This window comes from Doryrhamphus excisus, chromosome 6 (genome assembly GCF_030265055.1).
Source record: "Doryrhamphus excisus isolate RoL2022-K1 chromosome 6, RoL_Dexc_1.0, whole genome shotgun sequence".
In the NCBI taxonomy this organism is placed as follows: domain Eukaryota; kingdom Metazoa; phylum Chordata; class Actinopteri; order Syngnathiformes; family Syngnathidae; genus Doryrhamphus; species Doryrhamphus excisus.
In genome coordinates this window covers 18,672,540-18,693,807 of record NC_080471.1, presented here as the reverse complement: position 1 = coordinate 18,693,807, position 21,268 = coordinate 18,672,540, and the positions used below count along the sequence as shown (strand labels likewise).

Sequence of the window (21,268 nt, the reverse complement as noted above, 5' to 3'; positions counted from 1 at the left end):
ACTAAGTGCATTTGAAGTAGGATTCCTTATTTATAAATGGAATACTTCTTGTTGTTGTTAGAAAACCTGTTCATGACCTTCTTAATACAGCTGTACGACATAATTAGAGACCTCCAAACATGAAATAACACCCCTATAGTCACCTTTACAGTCGTATTACCCAATATACTAGACAAAACATGGTAAATTAAGCCATTTAAAACATAAATAAGACTCATGCTCGTGTGGCACTATAAATGCCTTCCCCTCGGGGACCTGAGTGAGGGACAGACAGGAAGTAACATCGGAGGTTCAGAGTTCAGTTTCAGCTTTGCAACAGTAGGCCGTGTTTTTATGAGGAATTATTGTGCCTGTTGTAAGACAATTCAAAGCGGCATTTAAAAATCTGGTCCTTGAATGCCTCACCGAACATGACAGCAGCTTTACTAACACCACTGAGACCATGTGACCAATGGAGAATACTTGTATACTAGAATAGTCAATGTCTTTGAATGTGGTATATTTGGAATGGGGCTGAATGGCGGCCGAGTGGTTAGTGCACAGGCCTCACGGCTAGGAGACCCGAGTTCAATCCCACCTTCGGCTATCTCTATGTGGAGTTTGAATGTTCTCTGGTTTTCTCCGGGTACTCCGGTTTCCTCCCACATTCCAAAAACATGCTAGGTTAATTGGCGACTCCAAATTGTCCATAGGTATGAATGTGAGTGTGAATGGCCTCTCGCCCGAAGACAGCTGGGATAGGCTCCAGCATGTCCGTAACCCTTGTGAGGATAAGCTGTAGAAAATGAATGAATGAATATATAAACAACTATACAACAACATAAACTACACAAAAATAGTTGTTTTATATGAAAATAACTAGAGCTGGGATAGGCTCCAGCATCTCTGTGTGGTAGAGAATGAATGAATTAATATTTAGATTTGCTATTTTTGCAGTTTTTATGCTTGAAATTGCTTAGTTTGGGCGAAAAATGTGTAAAATATGCTTAAATAAGCATTATTTTTGACTATTCAACTACAAAACAGCATGCGTTAAGAAAAAAATGAGATGAGAATCGGCCATTTTTTGATAGAAAAAGCCTGCTCAGCAAAGTCAAATAATTTCAGGGAGTTTTTTATGGGAAAAAAATAAAAACATCTGTACTTTTAGTAGATGTACAGTACATCTCAGTGTGACGCTAATGTCTGGGACATGAAATGATTCATGTATTGCTATTTCTGCATCCCTGACAGACACCACCCATATTTTTCACCCACTGTGACACTAGTCTTTTTACTTGAAACCTCTTTTGACGCTCACAAAATAAACAAGTTCCTAGTTCCCGGTAATTTTCTCTGTGCTTCATATTCCTTTGTTTAGTTTATTTTTTCCCACCCACGCCTGCAAGGCTGTAGTCTCCCTAAAGCCCCATGTCAGGAAACTTGGGGTAATTTGTCAGTGCTTCTGTGATAATTTGCAAACAAGTGGTGGCCTTTTTTCACAGCAACCACCCCCAAGCTGGTTAGACTTCCAGGCTACACAAACAATGGTTTTAAAAATAATGTCGCCACATTTGTGGGGTTAATGGTCATTGCTACATTTTTCCATCACTCGCTCACAACATTTATACATCATAGTGGACAAAAAAAACACACTGGATGATTTGTTTGTTTTTATGTTGTATTTAAATATGAACTATGTACTGGAAATGAGTTACAATGTCAAACTAATATGGGTTCTTGTTATTCACAGCCTACTGGTTACATGGAGACATCGTTGTCTTATAGCTCCATAGAGGACTTGCAGCTTCTGTCCTGGGACAATGCACCAAAGTACTGTGTCCAGCTCAGCTTCCCCGGTGGCACTGTCCTTCTGCAGGTACAGTACTTTACTTTAGGTATTAAGTGATAAAACAATGTTTCATAAGAATGTTATTTTTTTGTATGTGTACAAAGGTCTTAGCTGTTTTGGTTTCAATGTCATTTTGACACAGTAAAACATTAAAAGTAGGACAGATAAACAAGTAGTTATTTCGGAAAGCTTCATTTAAGTTGAAAAGTTTAAAGACATGGAACTCTGATAAACAGACAGGGGTGTAACAGTATTCCATACTCACGGTTTGGGACATACCGGAGTTTAAGGTCATGGTTCAGTTTATTTTGGTGAGAGAACCGAAGTGCAAAACAAACAAACTCAAACTTAAACAACGTTGTCATAAATTAATACAATTCCAGACTGCACCCCCTGGTATTTTCCATGTAGAATTTCCAGATATTACATTTTTTTAATTCAAAAATATCAAAAATCTGTGTCATTGTCCAAATATCTCTCGACTTATGTGAAATGTGATCTCCGTGTTAATCAGCGGAATTCAACCATTTACCCCATCACCACCCGTCCTTCCATTATGAATGTTGGTGTGGACAAACCAGCCTTTGCCGTTTATCAATGCTTGCTGCCAGCTGTTCGAACCCCTGCCAGGCGGATCCATTTTGTGATTTTAGGCAAACGTCCAGCGATTCCTATCAGACAGCCAAGATCAGTCAAGGTTACGTTACTGTAGTGTACAGGAAAGTGTAAAACATGTCATGCTGGATATCTAAACACTGAATACATTGAATACATTAAGTTCTCCATTAAATTAATCTCTAATTTTATATTTAACAAAGAATTTGAAACAAACTAAAATAATGCTTATGTACTGCAGAGTGTGCACAAAAGACCCGGAAAGGCTAGTCCTCAAAATATCAAGTCAAAATGATCAAAAATGATACCAAAAAGGTGGAAAATAGGCTGGGATTTAATGAGTTAACACAAAGTCTGAACATCTAGTAAGTGGGTTGATTTGACAAATCTTCAGTAAAATTAATAAAATATAAAATGACTGCAGTTTCTGCATGGACATCAACAAGTAGAAAGCAGCTGTTCAACTCCTATGGAAAAAAAAAACAGCCACATGTCACTCTTTGACGCTGTGAACACCGAGGCGGGTTGGATTGCAAGGTGTATGTAAGACACTTAACGTGGGCTTCCAATAATAACTTGCACACTGCCACTTCCATGTTACTGTAGTATCACAGTCTGATATACGTAGGTTTCTGCCTGCCCTGTTGTTGTTATACAACTTTTCCCCAAATGGGAAACCTTGTCATGTTAGGGTGACGAGATCTTGTGTCTTTCAATGCATTTTTTGAATGTCTTATATACCTATACATGTATATTTTACTTAAAGTAGTCATTTTTATGCTTGAAAATGCTTAAAAAGGCTTATTTTGTGCCAAAATATTTGCTTTTTCCTCAAATGGGAAACCTTGTCATGTTAGGGTGATGAGATCTTGTGTATTTCAATGAATTTTTTGAATGTCTTATATACCTATACATGTATATTTTACTTAATGTAGTCATTTTTATGCTTGAAAATGCTTAAAAATGCTTATTTTGTGCCAAAATATTAGCTTTTTCCCCAAATGGGAAACCTTGTCATGTTAGGGTGACAAGATCTTGTGTCTTTCAATGCGTTTTTTGAATGTCTTATATACCCAAATATGTATATTTTTCTTAAAGTAGTCATTTTTATGCTTGAAAATGCTTAAAAAGGCTTATTTTGTGCCAAAATATTTGCTTTTTCCCCAAATGGGAAACCTTGTCATGTTAGGGTGATGAGATCTTGTGTATTTCAATGAATTTTTTGAATGTCTTATATACCTATACATGTATATTTTACTTAATGTAGTCATTTTTATGCTTGAAAATGCTTAAAAATGCTTATTTTGTGCCAAAATATTAGCTTTTTCCCCAAATGGGAAACCTTGTCATGTTAGGGTGATGAGATCTTGTGTATTTCAATGAATTTTTTGAATGTCTTATATACCTATACATGTATATTTTACTTAATGTAGTCATTTTTATGCTTGAAAATGCTTAAAAATGCCTATTTTTGTGCCAAAATATTTGCTTAAACATGCATATTTTAGACTAATAAGAGTTCATACTCAACCACCCTCTTATTAATTAATATATTTTGAAAAATTGTGATAGTGAAGCAATAAAATTCAAAGCATGCTGTGGCAAGGGACGACTGGAAATATTGTGTTCATTTACTTCTTATTGCCTTTGGCTATGTTTTGACCAATGACTTGTTTGTGTGACCCCACACAGGCTGCTAACAGCTACTTAAGGGACCAGTGGTTTCACTCCTTACAATGGAAGGTAAGACTTTTTATCATTAGCTTTTATCATTAACATGCAAACTTCACACAGAGATGGCCAAGCGGAGATTTGAACCCGGGTCTGATCTAGATAACTGACTGTGTGGCCAACATGGTAAACACTTGGCCCCTGTGCAGCCCAGGTGTGGATTATCAAGATGCTTATCAGACGGCAGGATTATTGTATTATTGTACACGTGGTGTGCGTTTTTGAAGCCAGCCGATATACTGATGTCTACTGCACGCTCCTTCAACACTTATGACATCTGTAGCATTGTGGCCTTTTATTGTGACCACCCTAAGGTACACCTGTGAAAAAATCATGCTAAGTAAGATGACTGAGATGGTTGGATTATATCAGCAAAAGAGTCATTAAGTCGTTGATCGCTGCCGATGCATCCTGCAGAATCCCTTCAAATATTACTTGTAGTAGCTCAGTAGCTAGCTAGCTAGCAACAGTAAGTCAACAAGCCTCACCGCACCATGCTGTGCCCCAGTAGCTCTCCAAGGAAGTATGTACAGGAGATACCATAACCCCACCACCACCATGGGTCACTCGATCAACACACTTGTGACATCTGTAGCATTGTGGCCTTTTATTGTGACCACCTTGGGGACATCTGTGCAATAATTGTGCTGACTAATCAGCGTCTTGATATGAGATGGTTGGATTATATCAGCAAAGGAGTCATTTAAGTCACTGATGCTGCCGATGCATCCTGCAGAATCCCTTCAAATATTATTTGTAGTAGCTCAGTAGCCAGCTAGCTAGCAACAGTAAGTCAACAAGCCTCACCGCACCATACTGTGCCCCAGTAGCTCTCCAAGGAAGTGTGCACCAAGGAGTTACAGTTACATTAGACTTAAGTCTTATGCTTCTACAGTATTAGGTGAGATATAAAGGATACTGGGTGGATACTTAGGACAGCTTTAAAAGGTTGGTTGCTGTGAAAATACATCCACAAATGTTTTATTTTCTGATGTTTTGTTTTTTTCTTGTAGAAAAAGATCTACAAATACCGTAAGGTGTTGAACAATCCAAGTCGTTGGGATGTTGTCCTGAAAGAGATCAGAGCACTGGTGGACATGGCTCTGACTTCACCGCTACAGGATGAGTCCATCCACCAGGCCCCTCTACACATCATCTCCACTCTGCTAGCTGAAGTAGGATCACTCGAGCAGACACCGATATGTTCATGTACATGTAGTACATGTAGTAAAGTATTTGCACTTTGCACTGGTGATTGTAAATAGGGCTATAAGAGACATAAACGAGACTGAGTAGCAATTGATTAAAAAATAAGTGTTCGATATCAGCATAAAAATGCGGTTGATATCAGTGTCAGATTTTTTTCCCCAATCATGAAAAACAATATTTAAAAATGCTGTATACAACACATACCACAGGTGATATGTAATGTTACACATATTGGTACTGGCTGATATCAGATATTGATATCAGATATGGTTTTGGGCAAAAAAGCCAATATCAGACATCCCTGTTGTATCGTATCTGAACTCAAACTGCCTTAAAAAGTCCAATATAATAATAATAATAATGAAATACAATTATTTTCCGTGAGTAGTAGTAACCCTTTTGGTATTGGGATGTTTCTATTGGCTGATTTGTCTGATTGCTCATTTCCTCTGAGGCTATTTTAGTGAAGGTGGTGCAGAATTCTTAGCTTGGCATAAATCAATTTACTGTATGTCTTCACTAACCTTTTTTTTTGCATCTTCCATCCTCAGAACTCTAATCTCAGCCCACAGGATCATGAGAACATCATAGTGGTAAGTGAACCTATTAGAACTTTGTGATGTTTTGATGTAAGGTTTTGTTTGATTGTGCTACAGTAGAAATGGTAATGGTTTTATTTCATTTGAACATGCATCAGATTACAATTGAATGCATCACATAATCAGTTCACAGTTCCACATGTCCAAAAGGAGTAGGAAGAAGCATTTGTTCACTTCCTGCTTTCCTAATATAGTTTAAGTTGTTTTTTTCTTTTTTTTATTTATAGTAGGAAGAAGAATTTGTTCACTTCCTGCTTTCCTAATATAGTTTAAGTTGTTTTTTTTGTGTTTTTTTTATTTTATTTTATTTTTGTCACGTACCAAAGTACTCAGTGATATGACCATCCAATGACAATGTGATAATGTGTACCATAGTAAGTGTCAATATAGTGATATATATAGCACATCATGACTGGTTCAAGACTCTTCATCCTTGTATTTAGCAAACATCAACTGCTTGTATTGTTTCTTGAATTGGCTCATCGTTGTGCATTGTTTGAGGGTCTTACTCAATCCATTCCATAGTTTGATTCCACATACTGAAATGCTATGGCTTTTTAACGTAGTCCTAGCATATAAGTGTTTCAAATGTAGTTCTTCCCTGAGATCATATTTCTCCTCTCTTGTAGAGAAGTATTGGATGACATTTTTAGGTAATTGGTTATTTTTAGACTTATGCATTATTTTAGCTGTTTGAAGATGAACTATATCAGCAAGTTGAAGTATTTGTGATTTTAGAAATAAGGAGTTAGTATGTTCTCTGTAGGCGGCATTATGAATTATCCTTACTGACCTTTTTGCAGTACATTTATTGAGTGAAGATTGCTTTTATAGTTATTACCCCATATTTCTACACAAAAAGAAATAGAAAATGTTAATATGCAAAGTTTTTTTTACCTTTACGAAGTATAGAATATTGTTTTTTATGTGTGTGTGTATGCATTTTTTCGTAGGCCATTGCACCTCTTCTGGAAAACAACCACCCACCCCCGGATCTGTGTGAGTTCTTCTGTAAGGTGAGATATGACTGCATTGAACATATCGCTACTAGAAACCCGAATGGCCAGTACATGTCATTGATAGTAATTCCTGTATTGTAGCACTGCCGGGAGCGCCCACGTTCAATGGTTGTTATAGAAGTGTTCACTCCTGTGGTCCAGAGAATCCTCAAACACAACATGGTGAGAAATGCTCCATTGCAGGACTGTATGAGTATGAGGGATCCCGGTTCTTTTAGGTTGCTCATGTTTTTTTTTTTTTTTTTTTTTGCAGGATTTTGGAAAGTGTCCTCGACTGCGCCTATTCACTCAGGAGTACATCCTGGCCCTCAATGAACTGAATGCAGGAATGGAGGTTGTCAAGAAGTTTGTTCACAGGTGAGAGACTTTCATCAAACCGATTACCTCTTCAGTACACTTCAGTAAGTGTACTGTAGATATTAAGTGTGCCTATTTTGACACTGTTGACATTGTCCTTATGTACGTAATGCAAATGTGGATTGTAGTTTTTATACGCTTCCTCTGCTTCTCCTCTTCCCTCACTGGACCACTACTGTAAGAGTGAGATTCAAGATGGCGCCGCCACTCGCTCCTCTGCATACTGTTTTTTAATGCTTGTCGTCAGTTCTTGTTTATGATCACATGACACTCCTTGATGTCCTTGGATAGTGCTTGGACAGTCAAAGGTTCCAACACCATTTCTGGTATCGATACCACGTTCTATCGGCCCACTTTCTGGCAGATCACTCCACAGAAGACACGGAAAGGGGGGTGGATTACATGTCGGATTGAGGACCTACCTGGCTTTACCGTCCCTTCGTAAAAGCAATTCATGGCAACATTGATCTGCGGTGATCGATGTATAAAAGCTAGCGGTGGCTGAGACCAGTTAGCCCTGCCATGGCTTTTTTTAACAGCAGATCCATAAATAACACGACTTTATCCTCAATTATTTCATCCGTTCTAACAAACTTGACTTCCTGACAGAAACCTGGCTCAGCCCAAGTGACAACAGCTCTTTGTCCGAGCTCCTTCGACCCAAACTACAGCTGGGAGCGGTGGGGGTGTAGCTACTGTTTACAAGCAGACTTTAAAGTCTCCACTAAAGCCTATGCCAGATTTGATCGACAGTGTTGTGTACCCACACCGTCCGATCCCGTCTTGTGTGCTGTGGTTTATGGCCCACCAAAATTAAACAAAGACTTTATGAGTGAATTTTTGACAGAAATCATGCTAAAGTTTGATAATACACTGATCTGTGGTGACTTCAACATCCATGTCTCGTGTCATGGATGTCACTCAGTCCATTGCTTGTCCCTCTTATTAGCTTGTGGACACACTGGGTGTTGGCGTCTCCCATTTACCGATACATGTAATATTCCGTAATATTCTACTTCAAGGTCCCAGCTTTTCCATCTGCACCCAAACCAGCCAATGACTTTGCTGCTGACTTCTCAGGGACTGACATAAAGTCCTATAATCTGTACCACAAACCTTCCTCTGCGCCTTGAGGATGATTAAGGAAGTTATGGATACCATTGGTCCCAGTCTTGTTCTTTCAATTCACAGCTTCTTTCAATTCAGGCTGGGTATTGTCGCAACTGCCCTTAAGCAAGCTGTAGTCGGACCACTCCCTAAAACGCGTAACCAAGACTTAGCAATTCTGTCCAACTTCCGTCAAACTTGCGCTTTTACAACTGCAACCATATCTTCTGGCGTGCCCCAAGGTTCAATCCTTGAGCCTATCATATTTTCACTACATGATATCAATTCATTTATTTAAATGAAGGTGAAACAGAGTACATTGTTGACGTCGGCGCACACAATTTTATCACTCTTTGCTCTCCTGTTGTGAAGAACCTTGGTGTCATATTTGACAGCAATGTCATGTTTGTTAAACAAATGAGTTATGTGCTCCACCTATGGCTTCTGGCAAAGGTGAACGCCTTTTTTTTTTTATCAAGAGTGGACTTTGAAAAAGCAATTCATGCGTTCATTAGCTCGAGGCTAGATTTTTGCAACACCCTTTAAGTAAATCAGTTCCTCCTCCGCAGGCTGTTTTAGATGTTTTTATATTGTTTTCTCCGGGTTTCCTCCCACATTCCAAAAACATGCTAGGTTAATTAGCGACTCCACATTGTCCATAGGTATGAATGTGAGTGTGAATGGTTGTTTGTCTATATGTGCCCTGTGATTGGCTGGCGATCAGTCCAGGGTGTACCCCGCCTCAGCTGGGATAGGCTCCAGCACACCCATGACCCTAATGAGGATAAGCAGTATAGACAATGTATAGATGGATGTTTTCATATTTAATTCAATCTTCCCTGTTGTTATTTGCTGTTTTTATTCTTTTGAAGCACCCGGGGCACCATTGGGAAGATGTAAGCTGCTATAGAAAAACTTTGATTTCATTCTCTCCTTTGTAATTGCAACCACTCGACAGAGCATTATTGCCCCATAAAGTATCTGCCGGATTTTTATACCACTTTTTGATTGTACAGTAATAAAAACGTAATTACTTTTTATCAATGAGGTAGCGATAATACCATCACTTTTGGTTTGGTAGTGCCTCCCCTTCAACTATTAAATTGTTTTTGAGTCCACCATGCGGGTGCCTGCATTGACTGTATTTGTCAGTGTGAATACACCTATGCAGTCAAGACTGTGTTAGTACAGAAGTACATGAATTGGGACACAGCCACAGAATGACTTAATAAAAGCAAGGTCATGTTGTCTGAATGAAAGCCTGAGGAAGCTGATAGAAAGATATCAATTTAAATTTAAACAAAATGAGAAAATGATTAAGAAAATGATTTCATTTAAATGATCGTTATTTTCTAATGTACATTATCTTGCAGCATGCACGGGCCAACGGGGCAGTGCCCTCATCCTCGTGTCCTGCCAAACCTGGTTGCTGTATGTCTTGCTGCCATTTATTCCTGTTATGAGGATTTCATTAACAGGTTAGTCAAACACACGTTCACTATGAAAATGATAATTACATAAGAGTGGAACCTTGGTGTCTGAATACAAGCGAATAAATTTTTCCCATAAAATGGAAACACAAAACACATTTTTATAATTGTACAGTAATACTTTCACTTTCAGAAAACAATTTGATATGCATACAAATGATGAATGATAAGAATAAATGAACATCCATGACGCCATTCTTGACCCAAGTGCCAGCATTTTGATAAAGAAGGTGAGATAAACTATTGAAGTGAAGAAATAACTCACGACCAAACAGGACGTTGGTGTCTGTGGTATGTCTTGCTGCCACAATGAAGGTAAAAGTTACCTTAAATGTTCCTTTAGCCCTTTCATTCGTCATTTATATGCATTTAAAATTGTTTTATAATATAAAATGATAATTCCAAAACTATAAAAAGGTGTGTAACGTAACTTCTAGTTGCCATTTTGTTTGCTAGCTATTACTAGCATTACTAGCATTACTAGCATTACTTCGGTACTTCGGTATGTGACAAAAAATACAAAAAATACAAATTTAAAAATAAAAAAAAATTAAAAAAACAAACAAAAAAATACTTAAACTATATTAGAAAAGCAGGCTCAAACGATAATTCTAAAACTATTTCCATTTTTTTTTATTAAGAATACAGCAACAACATACGGGTGATAACACGCACACAAGGCAAAATTGTGGCGTACATTTTCAGCGCTAACCCAAAAAATACGCCAACTTGGGGAATGCGAACCGAGATTCTGTCGACTGTCGACTGTCATATTTCTATGGATAAAAAAATGTTTTACTTTAAATAATACTCGAGCATTCGATGATTGTAGAATCTAATTATGAGGTTTATTTGAAGTGCGTCTCAAGTGTGTTGACTGTAACTACACACGTCATCTATATATTTGTCGTTAACACGGGTGTTGTCAACATCTTCACCCCAGAGAGTAACACATCTTTGTAGATTTTTTCCAAAACTCCAATCCACAAAGGTGCCGTCCCCTTTGGTACCGTGCCTCTTAACTGTGATTAGTCGCTAATAGGGCTCGGTGCGCATGTGTTCATTGCTATTAATGTCGTGCATTAACTTATGAATTGGTGATTTATTACACCCATCATTTCCTCCAGTCGAGACAACTCTCCGAGCCTGAAAGAAATCAGAAATGGCTGCCAGCAACAGAATGATCGCAAGCCTCCAATGCCGCTCCGCCTGCTGCGCCCAGAGCCACCAACGCCGCCTTCCGCCACCCTGCTCCCCCTCACCCCCAACCCCACTCCTCCTCAGCAACCTCCCCCTGCTCCCCCAAACCCTCCGCCTTCAATCCCCATATGCTCCCCGACACCCTCGCTTCCTCTCTCCCCTCCTCCGTCTGTCGTCAACTCCAGCGAGATCCTGGTGGAGTTGGAGCGCAACAACAACTCTGCCAACACAAAGCGAAAGCCAGATGCTGATAGTGAACCCAACCTCATTGACTGTCTGCTGGTCAGCCCGGCTGTCAACACTCTGTCCATTCAGCTGCCGGCGCAGGCCGACCGTGTGCTCGGGTGCTTTGCTCTCATCCTCAAGATGCTGTAAGTTTGCACGCATTGACATACGCATCTTTTATTGATGTCCAGAGCTGATCCGGCCCACAGCTGCAGTAACAAAAGAAATTGGTCTCTTAACCGTTTTTTTTGCTCACTACAGGTGTATTGGAATGCAGAAAAAGTGAAGTATGTAAAAATGTGTGTAGAAACAATGCAAATATACTACCTGGTAAAACGTATTTAACTCAGCTTTGTTATAGCTGACAAAGCAAATGGCGTACAGTAACACCCATCTGGTATAATAAAGATATGTTTATCATTTATTATGATACGCGCCATCAAACGTAGAGATGACTGCAGTCTCTAAAGTCTCCTGCTGCATAAACTTGATAACTACGATATTAGAAGAGTTTTATTATGATATTTAGCAGCTCTAAACTATTGCAAGCTATAACCATAATAATAAACCATGTGTCGTGTCATGAAATGCATGTATGGTATGTTGTTTTGTTTTCAGAAAATTAAAATTAAAATTAAAATTAAAATTAAAATTAAAATTAAAATTAAAATTAAAATTAAAATTAAAATTAAAATTAAAATTAAAATTAAAATTAAAATTAAAATTAAAATTAAAATTATTAAAATCTTACTCATCTTACTAAAATTAAAATTAAAATTAAAATCACAGTGGTTGAGTGGTTAGCACGCAGACCTCGCAGCTAGGAGACCAGTGTTCAATTCCACCCTCGGCCATCTCTGTGTGGAGTTTGCATGTTCTCCCCGTGCATGTGTGGGTTTTTCTCCGGGTACTCCGGTTTCCTCCCACATTCCAAAAACATGCTAGGTTAAGTGGCGACTCCAAATTGTCCATAGGTATGAATGTGAGTGTGAATGGTTGTTTGTCTATATCTGCCCTGTGATTGGCTGGCGACCAGTCCAGGGTGTACCCCGCCTCTCGCCCGAAAACAGCTGGGATAGGCTCCATCACCCCCGCAACCCTTGTGAGGATAAGCGGTAGAAAATTAATTAAAATTAAAATTAAAATTAAAATTAAAATTAAAATTAAAATTAAAATTAAAATTAAAATTAAAATTAAAATTAAAATTAAAATTAAAATTAAAATTAAAATTAAAATTAAAATGCATTAATTCTGCATTATTCTCAATGTGTGTGTCCTGTCATACATGGGGCTGAATGGATCCCACACAGTATGAAAGTGGATCGGTAGTTACGTGTATGACTTTCTTTCAAGGTCTAAGTATTGTAACCAAATAGGCTGACCTAAAAACAGGCTGTAGCATTTGTTAATACAAAGAGCCAGGTGTTACTTCACTCCAAGTAATGTGATACACTTCCTGTTAAATCTGCATTATCAGCCTGCGTCATCACACAGCAGATCATGTTCGACCACACCTTTCGGGCCTTACTTATTCAGTGTCCTATCATTCTTTGTTCTTTGTGGCAGGTCTGATTATGATGACTGGAGACCTGCGCTGGCCAGCCTCTTGCAGCCTATCCCTTTCCCTAAAGAGTGAGTTTTTGAACAAGAAAATATCTCCAATGTGGGCCCTCTGAAAAGCATAATTAGTGTCCAAACATAATGATAGTCTGTAACCATCTTCAAAACACTTTCCTATCCATCTTTAGCACTCGGTCTTACTGGACCTTGAAGCTGACATCTTTCTAAATGGTTCCTTTGCGGGCTTGGGTGCTGACGTAGGTGAAGTCCCTCGCCGCATCTCATGTCCCGGTGGACGTGAACTAGAGGGTTCACTCCTCTTTCCCTGGAGAGCTTGTTGACTGAAACGGCCCCAAGCCATATTTGAAAGAAGTGAGGTGTCTGATGCAGAGCTTCATTAGGCAGCGGAGGACCGGTGACTTGTCTCCAACAGTGGGACTCACCTGTTAGTCACCTGAGCCACAGTTGGGCTTCCAAGTGGCCTTCAGGCGTCATTAGCAAAGTCAACAACACTCCCCGGCAACCTGTAGCTCAGATGCAATTAATTACATCATCGCACAGAATCACACCGGCTGAACTACACGAACACAAGGAAGTAGAAAACAACATTTTATTAAGAATTATCAGGGATGCCGGTGTACATAAAAATGTTTCCATGAAGACAGTGATGTCACGTCTATTTGTCCTTCTCTTTGACAGGGCTCTTGCACATGCCAAATTCACTAAGTAAGTATTACATACATTATGACCAGAGCATCATATATTGATTACAATTGACAAACATTAATTTTTGTGACTGGCTATTTCCCTATTGTCTAAATAGGGAACTGAAATACGTCATTCAGAGGTTTGCGCAGGACCCAAGGCAAGAGGTTAGTGTGCTCTAAGCCATGTCGACCACAGCTCCAGGGCTTTTAGACCGATTCTAAGCTAAATACATGAAAAAATATCCTTTTTCTATAGGTCCATTCCTGTCTACTCAGTGTACGTTCAGGAAAAGATGGTTGGTTCCAGCTCTATAGTCCAGGAGGCGTGGCGTGTGATGACGATGGAGAGCTTTTTGCCAGTATGGTGAGTCTTGCTACAAGTCTCTTTCCCGCTTACAGTTAGTCCAGTCCAGTTAGTCTGTGGCAAGGCTTTTAACAGGAACCAAAAAGGGGGAGCACATCACCCCAATTTTGGCCTCCCTGCATTGGTTGCCTGTTCGCTTTAGTATTGATTTTAAGATTTTATTGTTTGTTTTTAAGGCGTTGAACGGGCTGGCCCCCAAATAAATCTCGGACCTCATCCAAATTTACTCTCCAGCGCGTGTCTCTGAGGTCCGAGGGCCAGTTCTAACTTGTGGTGCCCAAGACGAGACTTAAGACCAGGGGGGACCGAGCCTTTTCTGTGGTTGGCCCCAAACTATGGAACTCTGTCCCCTCCCAAGTAAAAAAGGCCCCCAATATTGAAAGCTTTAAGTCTCGTCTTAAAACCCACTTTTAATTGGTTTTATTTATTTTTTATACTTTTATTGCTTTGTTTCTTGTTTTTAATATTTTAATATATATTGTACTATTTTATTTCTTATTTGATCTTTTAGTTTTTGGTTAAATTCAATGTGTACCTTTATTGTATTTTTTTTTACTTTCTATTTTACTAGCCTGTGCAGCACTTTGGAAACTCTGTTTATAAAATGTGTTATATAAATAAAGTGGATTGGATTGTGATGATGTGCCTGAACAGACTTTTTTGATTGTGAATGTCCCATTCTTCTTTCTCTTTTTCCATGACAGGTCCATATCCTAATGGGCTCCTGCTATAAGACCAAGAAGTTCCTCCTCTCTTTGGCTGAGAACAAGCTGGGCCCCTGCATGCTATTGGCCTTGCGTGGGAACCAGACAATGGTGGAGGTATGGTAATGTATATCCTATTCTGAAATAATGTTATGTTATGGGGAATGTGCGGTTTTTCTTCCATTTTCCATTTTCCAAACAATTCCGATTGTGTGTCCAGATTCTATGTCTGATGCTGGAGTACAACATCATCGAGAACAAAGACACCCAGCTGCAGATTATCTCCACCCTGGAGAGCACCCAGGTGGGCCTCCGTATGTACGAACAGCTCTGCGACCGGCAGCGAGAACTCAAAGAACTGGTGAGTTACGATCGTTTACACACAAAAAAAACCTACATATACCCACATAACACAGTACTTTAAGGGGTACTCTGATATTTCACTTGGAATGAGATTCAGGATTGTACCTCATAATTCCTTCATCACACACTTTGTCAGTCTCCCTTTCTGTCATTGCTGCTTCTTATGTCACATTTGTCTTGAGCCATTTAGCTTGAGCTAAAGCTCTTCAGCATGCAGTAGTCCAACCTGACGTTGCATCCTTTCTCAGGAAATGGTAGAAGATGACATTTTGCGGTATTTGATATTGCAAAGTGTTGCAAAGAAGCACCTTGTTACTGACACTCACCATATCGCCTGATGTTCATGTACCTCCAAGAAAACACTGCCTGTGCCTTCAAAGTGTTTTCTATTAGTTGTGTGATTCTGTTTGCATGTTGCAATTTGAAGCATTATTGCTAATAACATGATAAAAAGATCAAAATGAATCATATACAATATATAATGATCTGGTAAAAAAATGATAATAGACAGCAGCAATGATATTACTATAAACTGTCAATTCCTTGTTTTGACATTGCGTGCATGCAAGTGCTCACAGACACCATCTGCTGTCTGAAAATGTTATTGCAAGTCAATGAGCACAGACGCCATCTTTTTTCCGTCTTCTCAGCAAAGAAAAGGAGGCCCCACCCGCTTGACTCTTCCCTCCAAGTCCACGGTGAGATAACACTTCACTAGAAATCAGACATTTTCCGTATGACATGAAGTGAATGATTTTATCTCTTGTGTTTTAGGATGCGGATCTTGCTCGCCTGTTGAGTTCAGGTTCTTTCGGGAACTTGGAGAATCTCAGCCTGGCCTTCACCAATGTCACCAGTGCCTGTGCCGAGCAGCTCATCAAGCTGCCTTCGCTTAAACAGCTTAACCTGTGGTCCACTCAGGTACACACAACGACACAAAGACACAACAACACACAATGAGAGAGTCTCAAAGTGTCTGATCCAACCAATGTTTTGAACGCTTTTCCACAGTTTGGGGATGCGGGATTGCGGTTGTTATCAGAGCACCTGGCCTGTCTTCAGGTGCTCAACCTGTGTGAGACCCCTGTTACTGATGCTGGTCTACTGGCTCTCAGCTGTAAGTGTTTTTTTTAAACATGCCATTATGTAGTCTTGAACTGGTACATGTATTCTTACAGAGTGAGGGACACGTGTCTACTCCTTAAAACAAAACCATGCAGCCCTATCTATCTATCTGTCTGTCCGTCTGTCCGTCCGTCCATCTTTCTATTCATCCATCCATTTTTCTATTCATCCATCCATCCATCCACCTACCTACCCATCCATCCATCTATCCAGCTATCCATCCATCCATCCACCCATCCATCCATCTATCCAGCTATCTATCCATCTATCTATGTATCTATCCATCCACCCACCCATCCATCCATCCATCCATCTATCTATCCATCCACCCACCCACCCATCCATCCATCCATCCATCTATCATCCATCCAGCTATCTATCTATCCATCTAGTATCCATCCATCCATCCATCCATCCATCCATCCATCCATCCATCCATCCATCCATCCATCTATCTCATCTATCTATCTATCCATCTAGTATCCATCCATCCATCCATCCATCCATCCATCCATCCATCCATCCATCTATCCATCCATCCATCCATCCATCCATTCATCCATCTATCCAGCTATCCATCCATCCATCCATCCATCCATCCATCCATCCATCCATCCATCCATCCAGCTATCCATCCATCCATCCATCTATCCATCCATCCATCCATCCAGCTATCCATCCATTCATCCATCTATCCAGCTATCCATCTATCCATCCATCTATCCATCTATCCATCCATCCATCCATCCAGTGGGGCAACCAGTAGCTGTCAGACGTTGCCAGATGTTGTAACATACAAAGTGTGTATGTGAATGCTGTTGTGTTATTTTTGGAACCATGACACGCTTGTACTTCACATCACTGCACATTCGACTTGTTGGACAATAAAACAACTAACTTCTAACTTCATCAGCATAGTAATAATGAACGAACCCTGACCTTAAAACAAAGCTACATACCCAACCGTGATTCTGGTATAGCGTTACACCCCTACTCTTAGAATGTGACCACAATGGACAAATGATGACAGGACAAATTGTACGTGTTTTCTTGTTTCAGCCATGAAGAGTTTGTGTAGTCTGAACATGAACAGCACCAAGCTTACAGCAGACACATATGAAGACCTCAAGGTAACTGCAAGACACTGAGCTAACATTGCTTTGATAGCGTGTATATTTAGTCATAATAATACAGTAATATATATAACATTATTTTTTAAATGTATAATATAAATATGTTACAATATTAATATTATAGTAATATACCATATTTTTTACCAAAGATGTATTTATTAGACACATATGTTTGGCAAAAAGAGGTGATGACGCAACTGCACAATTGAAGAGATCATGATTGGTACAGTTGTAAAGCTATAAAAACGGCCACAAGGTGGCAGAAGTGCATCTTATAAGAGCTCCACATGTAAATACATGCCAGCAGCAACCAGGAAGTGAAAAGGCATAGAGCTGTGTTGCATCCACCAAGGTTGCACATTGAAGGGAAATTTTAACACATGCACGCACAGTTCAGTTCCAGTGTTAATATTTGTAAATAAATTGTTATTATTGATAAATTGTTATTGTTAAAACAACTATTTTTTGTGTGGTTTATGTTGTTGTATAGTTGTTTGTGTATTAATTCATTCATTATCTACCACTTATCCTCATGAGGGTTACGGACATGCTGGAGCCTATCCCAGCTGTCTTCAGGCGAGAGGCGGGATACACCCTGGACTGGTCGCCAGCCAATCACAGGGCACATATAGACAAACAACCATTCACACTCACATTCATACCTATGGACAATTTGGAGTCGCTAATTAACCTAGCATGTTTTTGGAATGCATGTACGGGGAGAACATGCAAACTCCACACAGAGATGGCCGAGGGTGGAATTGAACTCTGGTCTCCTAGCTGTGAGGCCTGCCCGCTAACCACTTGCGCGCCGTGCAGCCGGATGTTCACATATTTTGGCTAAATATATATGGCTACATTTGCTTTATATTATATATTTTTTACAAAATGCTGTTTTTCCTCCTTTTTATTGTGAACTGATTTTTTGCTAAGCTGCACGGTGAACGAGTTCCACCCTCGGCCATCTCTGTGTGGAGTTTGCATGTTCTCCTTGGGTTTTCTCCGGGTACTCCGGTTTCCTCCCACATTCCAAAAACATGCTAGGTTAATTGGCGACTCCAAATTGTCCATAGGTATGAATGTGAGTGTGAATGGTTGTTTGTCTATATGTGCCCTGTGATTGGCTGGCGACCAGTCTTGCCCGAAGACAGCTGGGATAGGCTCCAGCACCCTCCACTAACTTTGTGAGGATAAGAATTAATTAATGATATTTTTGCGAAAGCGCATCTATGTTCACTTCCTGGTTGCTGCAGCTGAAATATGCATGCCCAATGCTTATGGAAGGCACGTCTGCCACCTTGTGGACGTTTTTAAGAGTGCATTACACATTGCTGTCTTCCATTGTGCAGTTGTGCCATCACCTCTTTATGAAAAAAAAAATGTAAAAGATGTATAAATACATCACATACTTGTGAGGCCTGTGGAGCTCATATCTATATTTCTAATATAATATTCACATATGGTCCAAAATCGGATGTTATATGACCTCGGGGCCACTTGCATCCTTGTTTATGTTGTTGTATAGTTGTTTATATATTAATTCATCCTGCATCTTGCATCCTGACATCCAGTGTCTTCATTCATACTCCAGTGTTGGTTGTTTCCCTTCCAGGCCAAGCTGCCCAACCTGAAAGATGTGGATGTTCGATACACAGAAGCCTGGTGATGGACTCTCCTCGCGGGGTAGGCAAACACCCAGTAGAAAAAAAACAAAACAAAAACGGATGCGTTCTGTTCAGCGGGTGTTTGTTGCCATCATCAGACCAGGATCTCAGACACCAGTGTAAACGTCCCTAAGAAAGCTTTATGGACCTTGTTGCGCCCCGTCTAACTGTTCGAAAAACCGATGTATAACGGACCCTTTTTTTTTGCTGACGTGATCAGAGGACATTCAAGGATCTGATATATCGTTTTATCTCCACATTGTCCTCCCTGTCATATGTGGCCTCTGTTTCTTCCACAGTCCGCAACTCTTTTAATCTGTCATGTAATCTTAACGATGAAGCGCTTACATTCCAGCTCTTCTCCACTCTGATCTAAGATGTAGCTACTCAATCAATTCAATCACGCACCTTTTCATTTCAAGTCCCTGTTCCGACTTTGTTTTTTGGGAACGGTGCTGCCTTTGTGAGTTCTAAGACTGTGCCTGTTCCTCATTTACAAACAGAGAGAGACAAAAAAAAAAAAAGAGGTTTTTACCAGCTTAAATGAACATATTTTTCCAGGCATCTGCGCTTTCATATACCGTGTGTTTATATGTGTATGACATTTGAGAAACAGTTTGGGATCTTTGTAGGAGAACTGAATAGTAACAGCAAAATCTTTCCCCTTTTTAATTTGTTGCCAGTGTATATTCTGATTCATATTTAATAGGACTTTTGCATAGTGGTAGCTGGGTGGTCTGGGACTGCCTCTTATTTATAAGCCTCTTATTACTCTCATGGATATCGTCATGGCAGTGAAGATGTACACAGACTATGTTCTTTTTTTGGGGGGGTTGTTTGCTTGTTTTTGGACACATGACATATAAAGCCAACTAAGAGGATCTGGGATCACACTGGGATCTCTCTGTACTATGCCATGGGTGTTACTGTACTACGTACGTGCACCTCCGAACCAGACCCATCACCAGCTAAGAGTTGTTTGTTTTGTTGTTTTGGCCCCATTTGGAAACTGGATAAAAAAAAAGGACACTTGCCAAATGTTAAACCTTTTGTTGCATCCAGCCAATACAAGCGTCTTGGAGCAGATTTTGTTGTTTGAACTCCATGCCAAGGACAATACCACCCCTAATATTCTGGTTAAATTGGTAGTACTGTTCCAGGTGATTTTTTTTATCAAAATATTGGGACACAATTCTTGTATATATTATAAATGTGAGTTAAAAATGACAAACTTATAGTCATATTTATCTAATATTCCCTCCATGGGTTGACTACTTTGCCGCATTGAAGCCAGGCAGGTTCTCCGTCTTTGCCCCGTTTAAAAAAAAAAAAAAGTGTGCCACCCGCATAAGCTGGATGCCGTCCACTGCAAGATATTCTGTTTCCTATTTATTGGGTGCCATGCGCTTTTCTGTTTAATAAGTAGATTTTTGAGTCAAGCATTAGGCCTCATGTTAACTTTCATATCCTGTATAATGTACATATAATTGTATATAATCTTTTCATTCTACTATTCAAACCCTTTTTCTTCATCGTTCTCCTTTTGGCCTTCGTTTTTAAGCAACGTGTGTGTTTGTTTTTGTTGTTTCACACAAACTGCACTGTAATCAAAAGGGTAGGTTTTTAATGCATACTATTTTTCAGCATTACTGATTTATTTTTTATTTTATTTTATTTTTTACATAAATTAGACGTGTCACTTGTGTTTTGTTGGTGTTGTTTTCCGGGTTATTTTGCATGTACACGTCTCTGCTTCAGCGAATCTTTTCAACTCCTGTTTTATGAATGGTTTGAATCCGTGAGAAAGGATCTGATCACTATCTGAATTGAAATGGTTGCTTCCAGGATCCGTTCATAAGAGCTTCGGCTCAGGCTTTGATTGATTTTTATGAAAACGTAATACTGCACTATTAGTGGTGTACACCCGTCCCTAGTACTACAAAACACCATGACCACTTCAATGAAAGCATTTCCTCCAAGCTAAGTACTGTAAACCTGCTGCCTGAGCGTTTCAGCAGCTGCACGTTCAAAGGCCAAATGTCCTTCAATTGAACTTTGCTGTACTTGTGTTTACATTGTCTTGTTTGATTGCAATTGATAACCACTGTCACATTTGTACGATTTAACGCTCCGGTTATCATTCATAACTATCATTCAACTTGGAAATGTTTTACATTATTCAAAGCAAAGTTGTGATTGGTTAAAATCAAAATGACAAAAGGCCAGGAAATGAAAGGAGACAATAAAATAAAACATCCAAATTTC

The 21,268-nt window shown here is 39.5% G+C and overlaps 1 protein-coding gene across 2 annotated transcripts in view; it reads left to right on the top strand.

The window, feature by feature from the left end:
• cmip (c-Maf inducing protein) overlaps positions 1–21,268 on the top strand; it is a 37,415-nt gene extending 16,147 nt beyond the window's left edge. For both annotated transcript variants that reach the window (XM_058075580.1, XM_058075579.1), the window contains 20 exons: positions 1,733–1,858; positions 4,139–4,189; positions 5,191–5,352; positions 5,938–5,979; positions 6,939–7,001; positions 7,086–7,166; positions 7,258–7,361; positions 9,842–9,946; positions 11,086–11,529; positions 12,950–13,015; positions 13,643–13,669; positions 13,767–13,815; positions 13,907–14,014; positions 14,719–14,835; positions 14,939–15,079; positions 15,732–15,779; positions 15,856–16,002; positions 16,093–16,198; positions 17,266–17,336; positions 18,952–21,268. In XM_058075580.1, the coding sequence (XP_057931563.1) occupies positions 1,733–1,858; positions 4,139–4,189; positions 5,191–5,352; positions 5,938–5,979; positions 6,939–7,001; positions 7,086–7,166; positions 7,258–7,361; positions 9,842–9,946; positions 11,086–11,529; positions 12,950–13,015; positions 13,643–13,669; positions 13,767–13,815; positions 13,907–14,014; positions 14,719–14,835; positions 14,939–15,079; positions 15,732–15,779; positions 15,856–16,002; positions 16,093–16,198; positions 17,266–17,336; positions 18,952–19,005 (2,112 nt within the window). In that variant the 3' untranslated portion in view covers positions 19,006–21,268. The remainder of the gene's footprint in view (positions 1–1,732; positions 1,859–4,138; positions 4,190–5,190; positions 5,353–5,937; positions 5,980–6,938; positions 7,002–7,085; positions 7,167–7,257; positions 7,362–9,841; positions 9,947–11,085; positions 11,530–12,949; positions 13,016–13,642; positions 13,670–13,766; positions 13,816–13,906; positions 14,015–14,718; positions 14,836–14,938; positions 15,080–15,731; positions 15,780–15,855; positions 16,003–16,092; positions 16,199–17,265; positions 17,337–18,951) is intronic.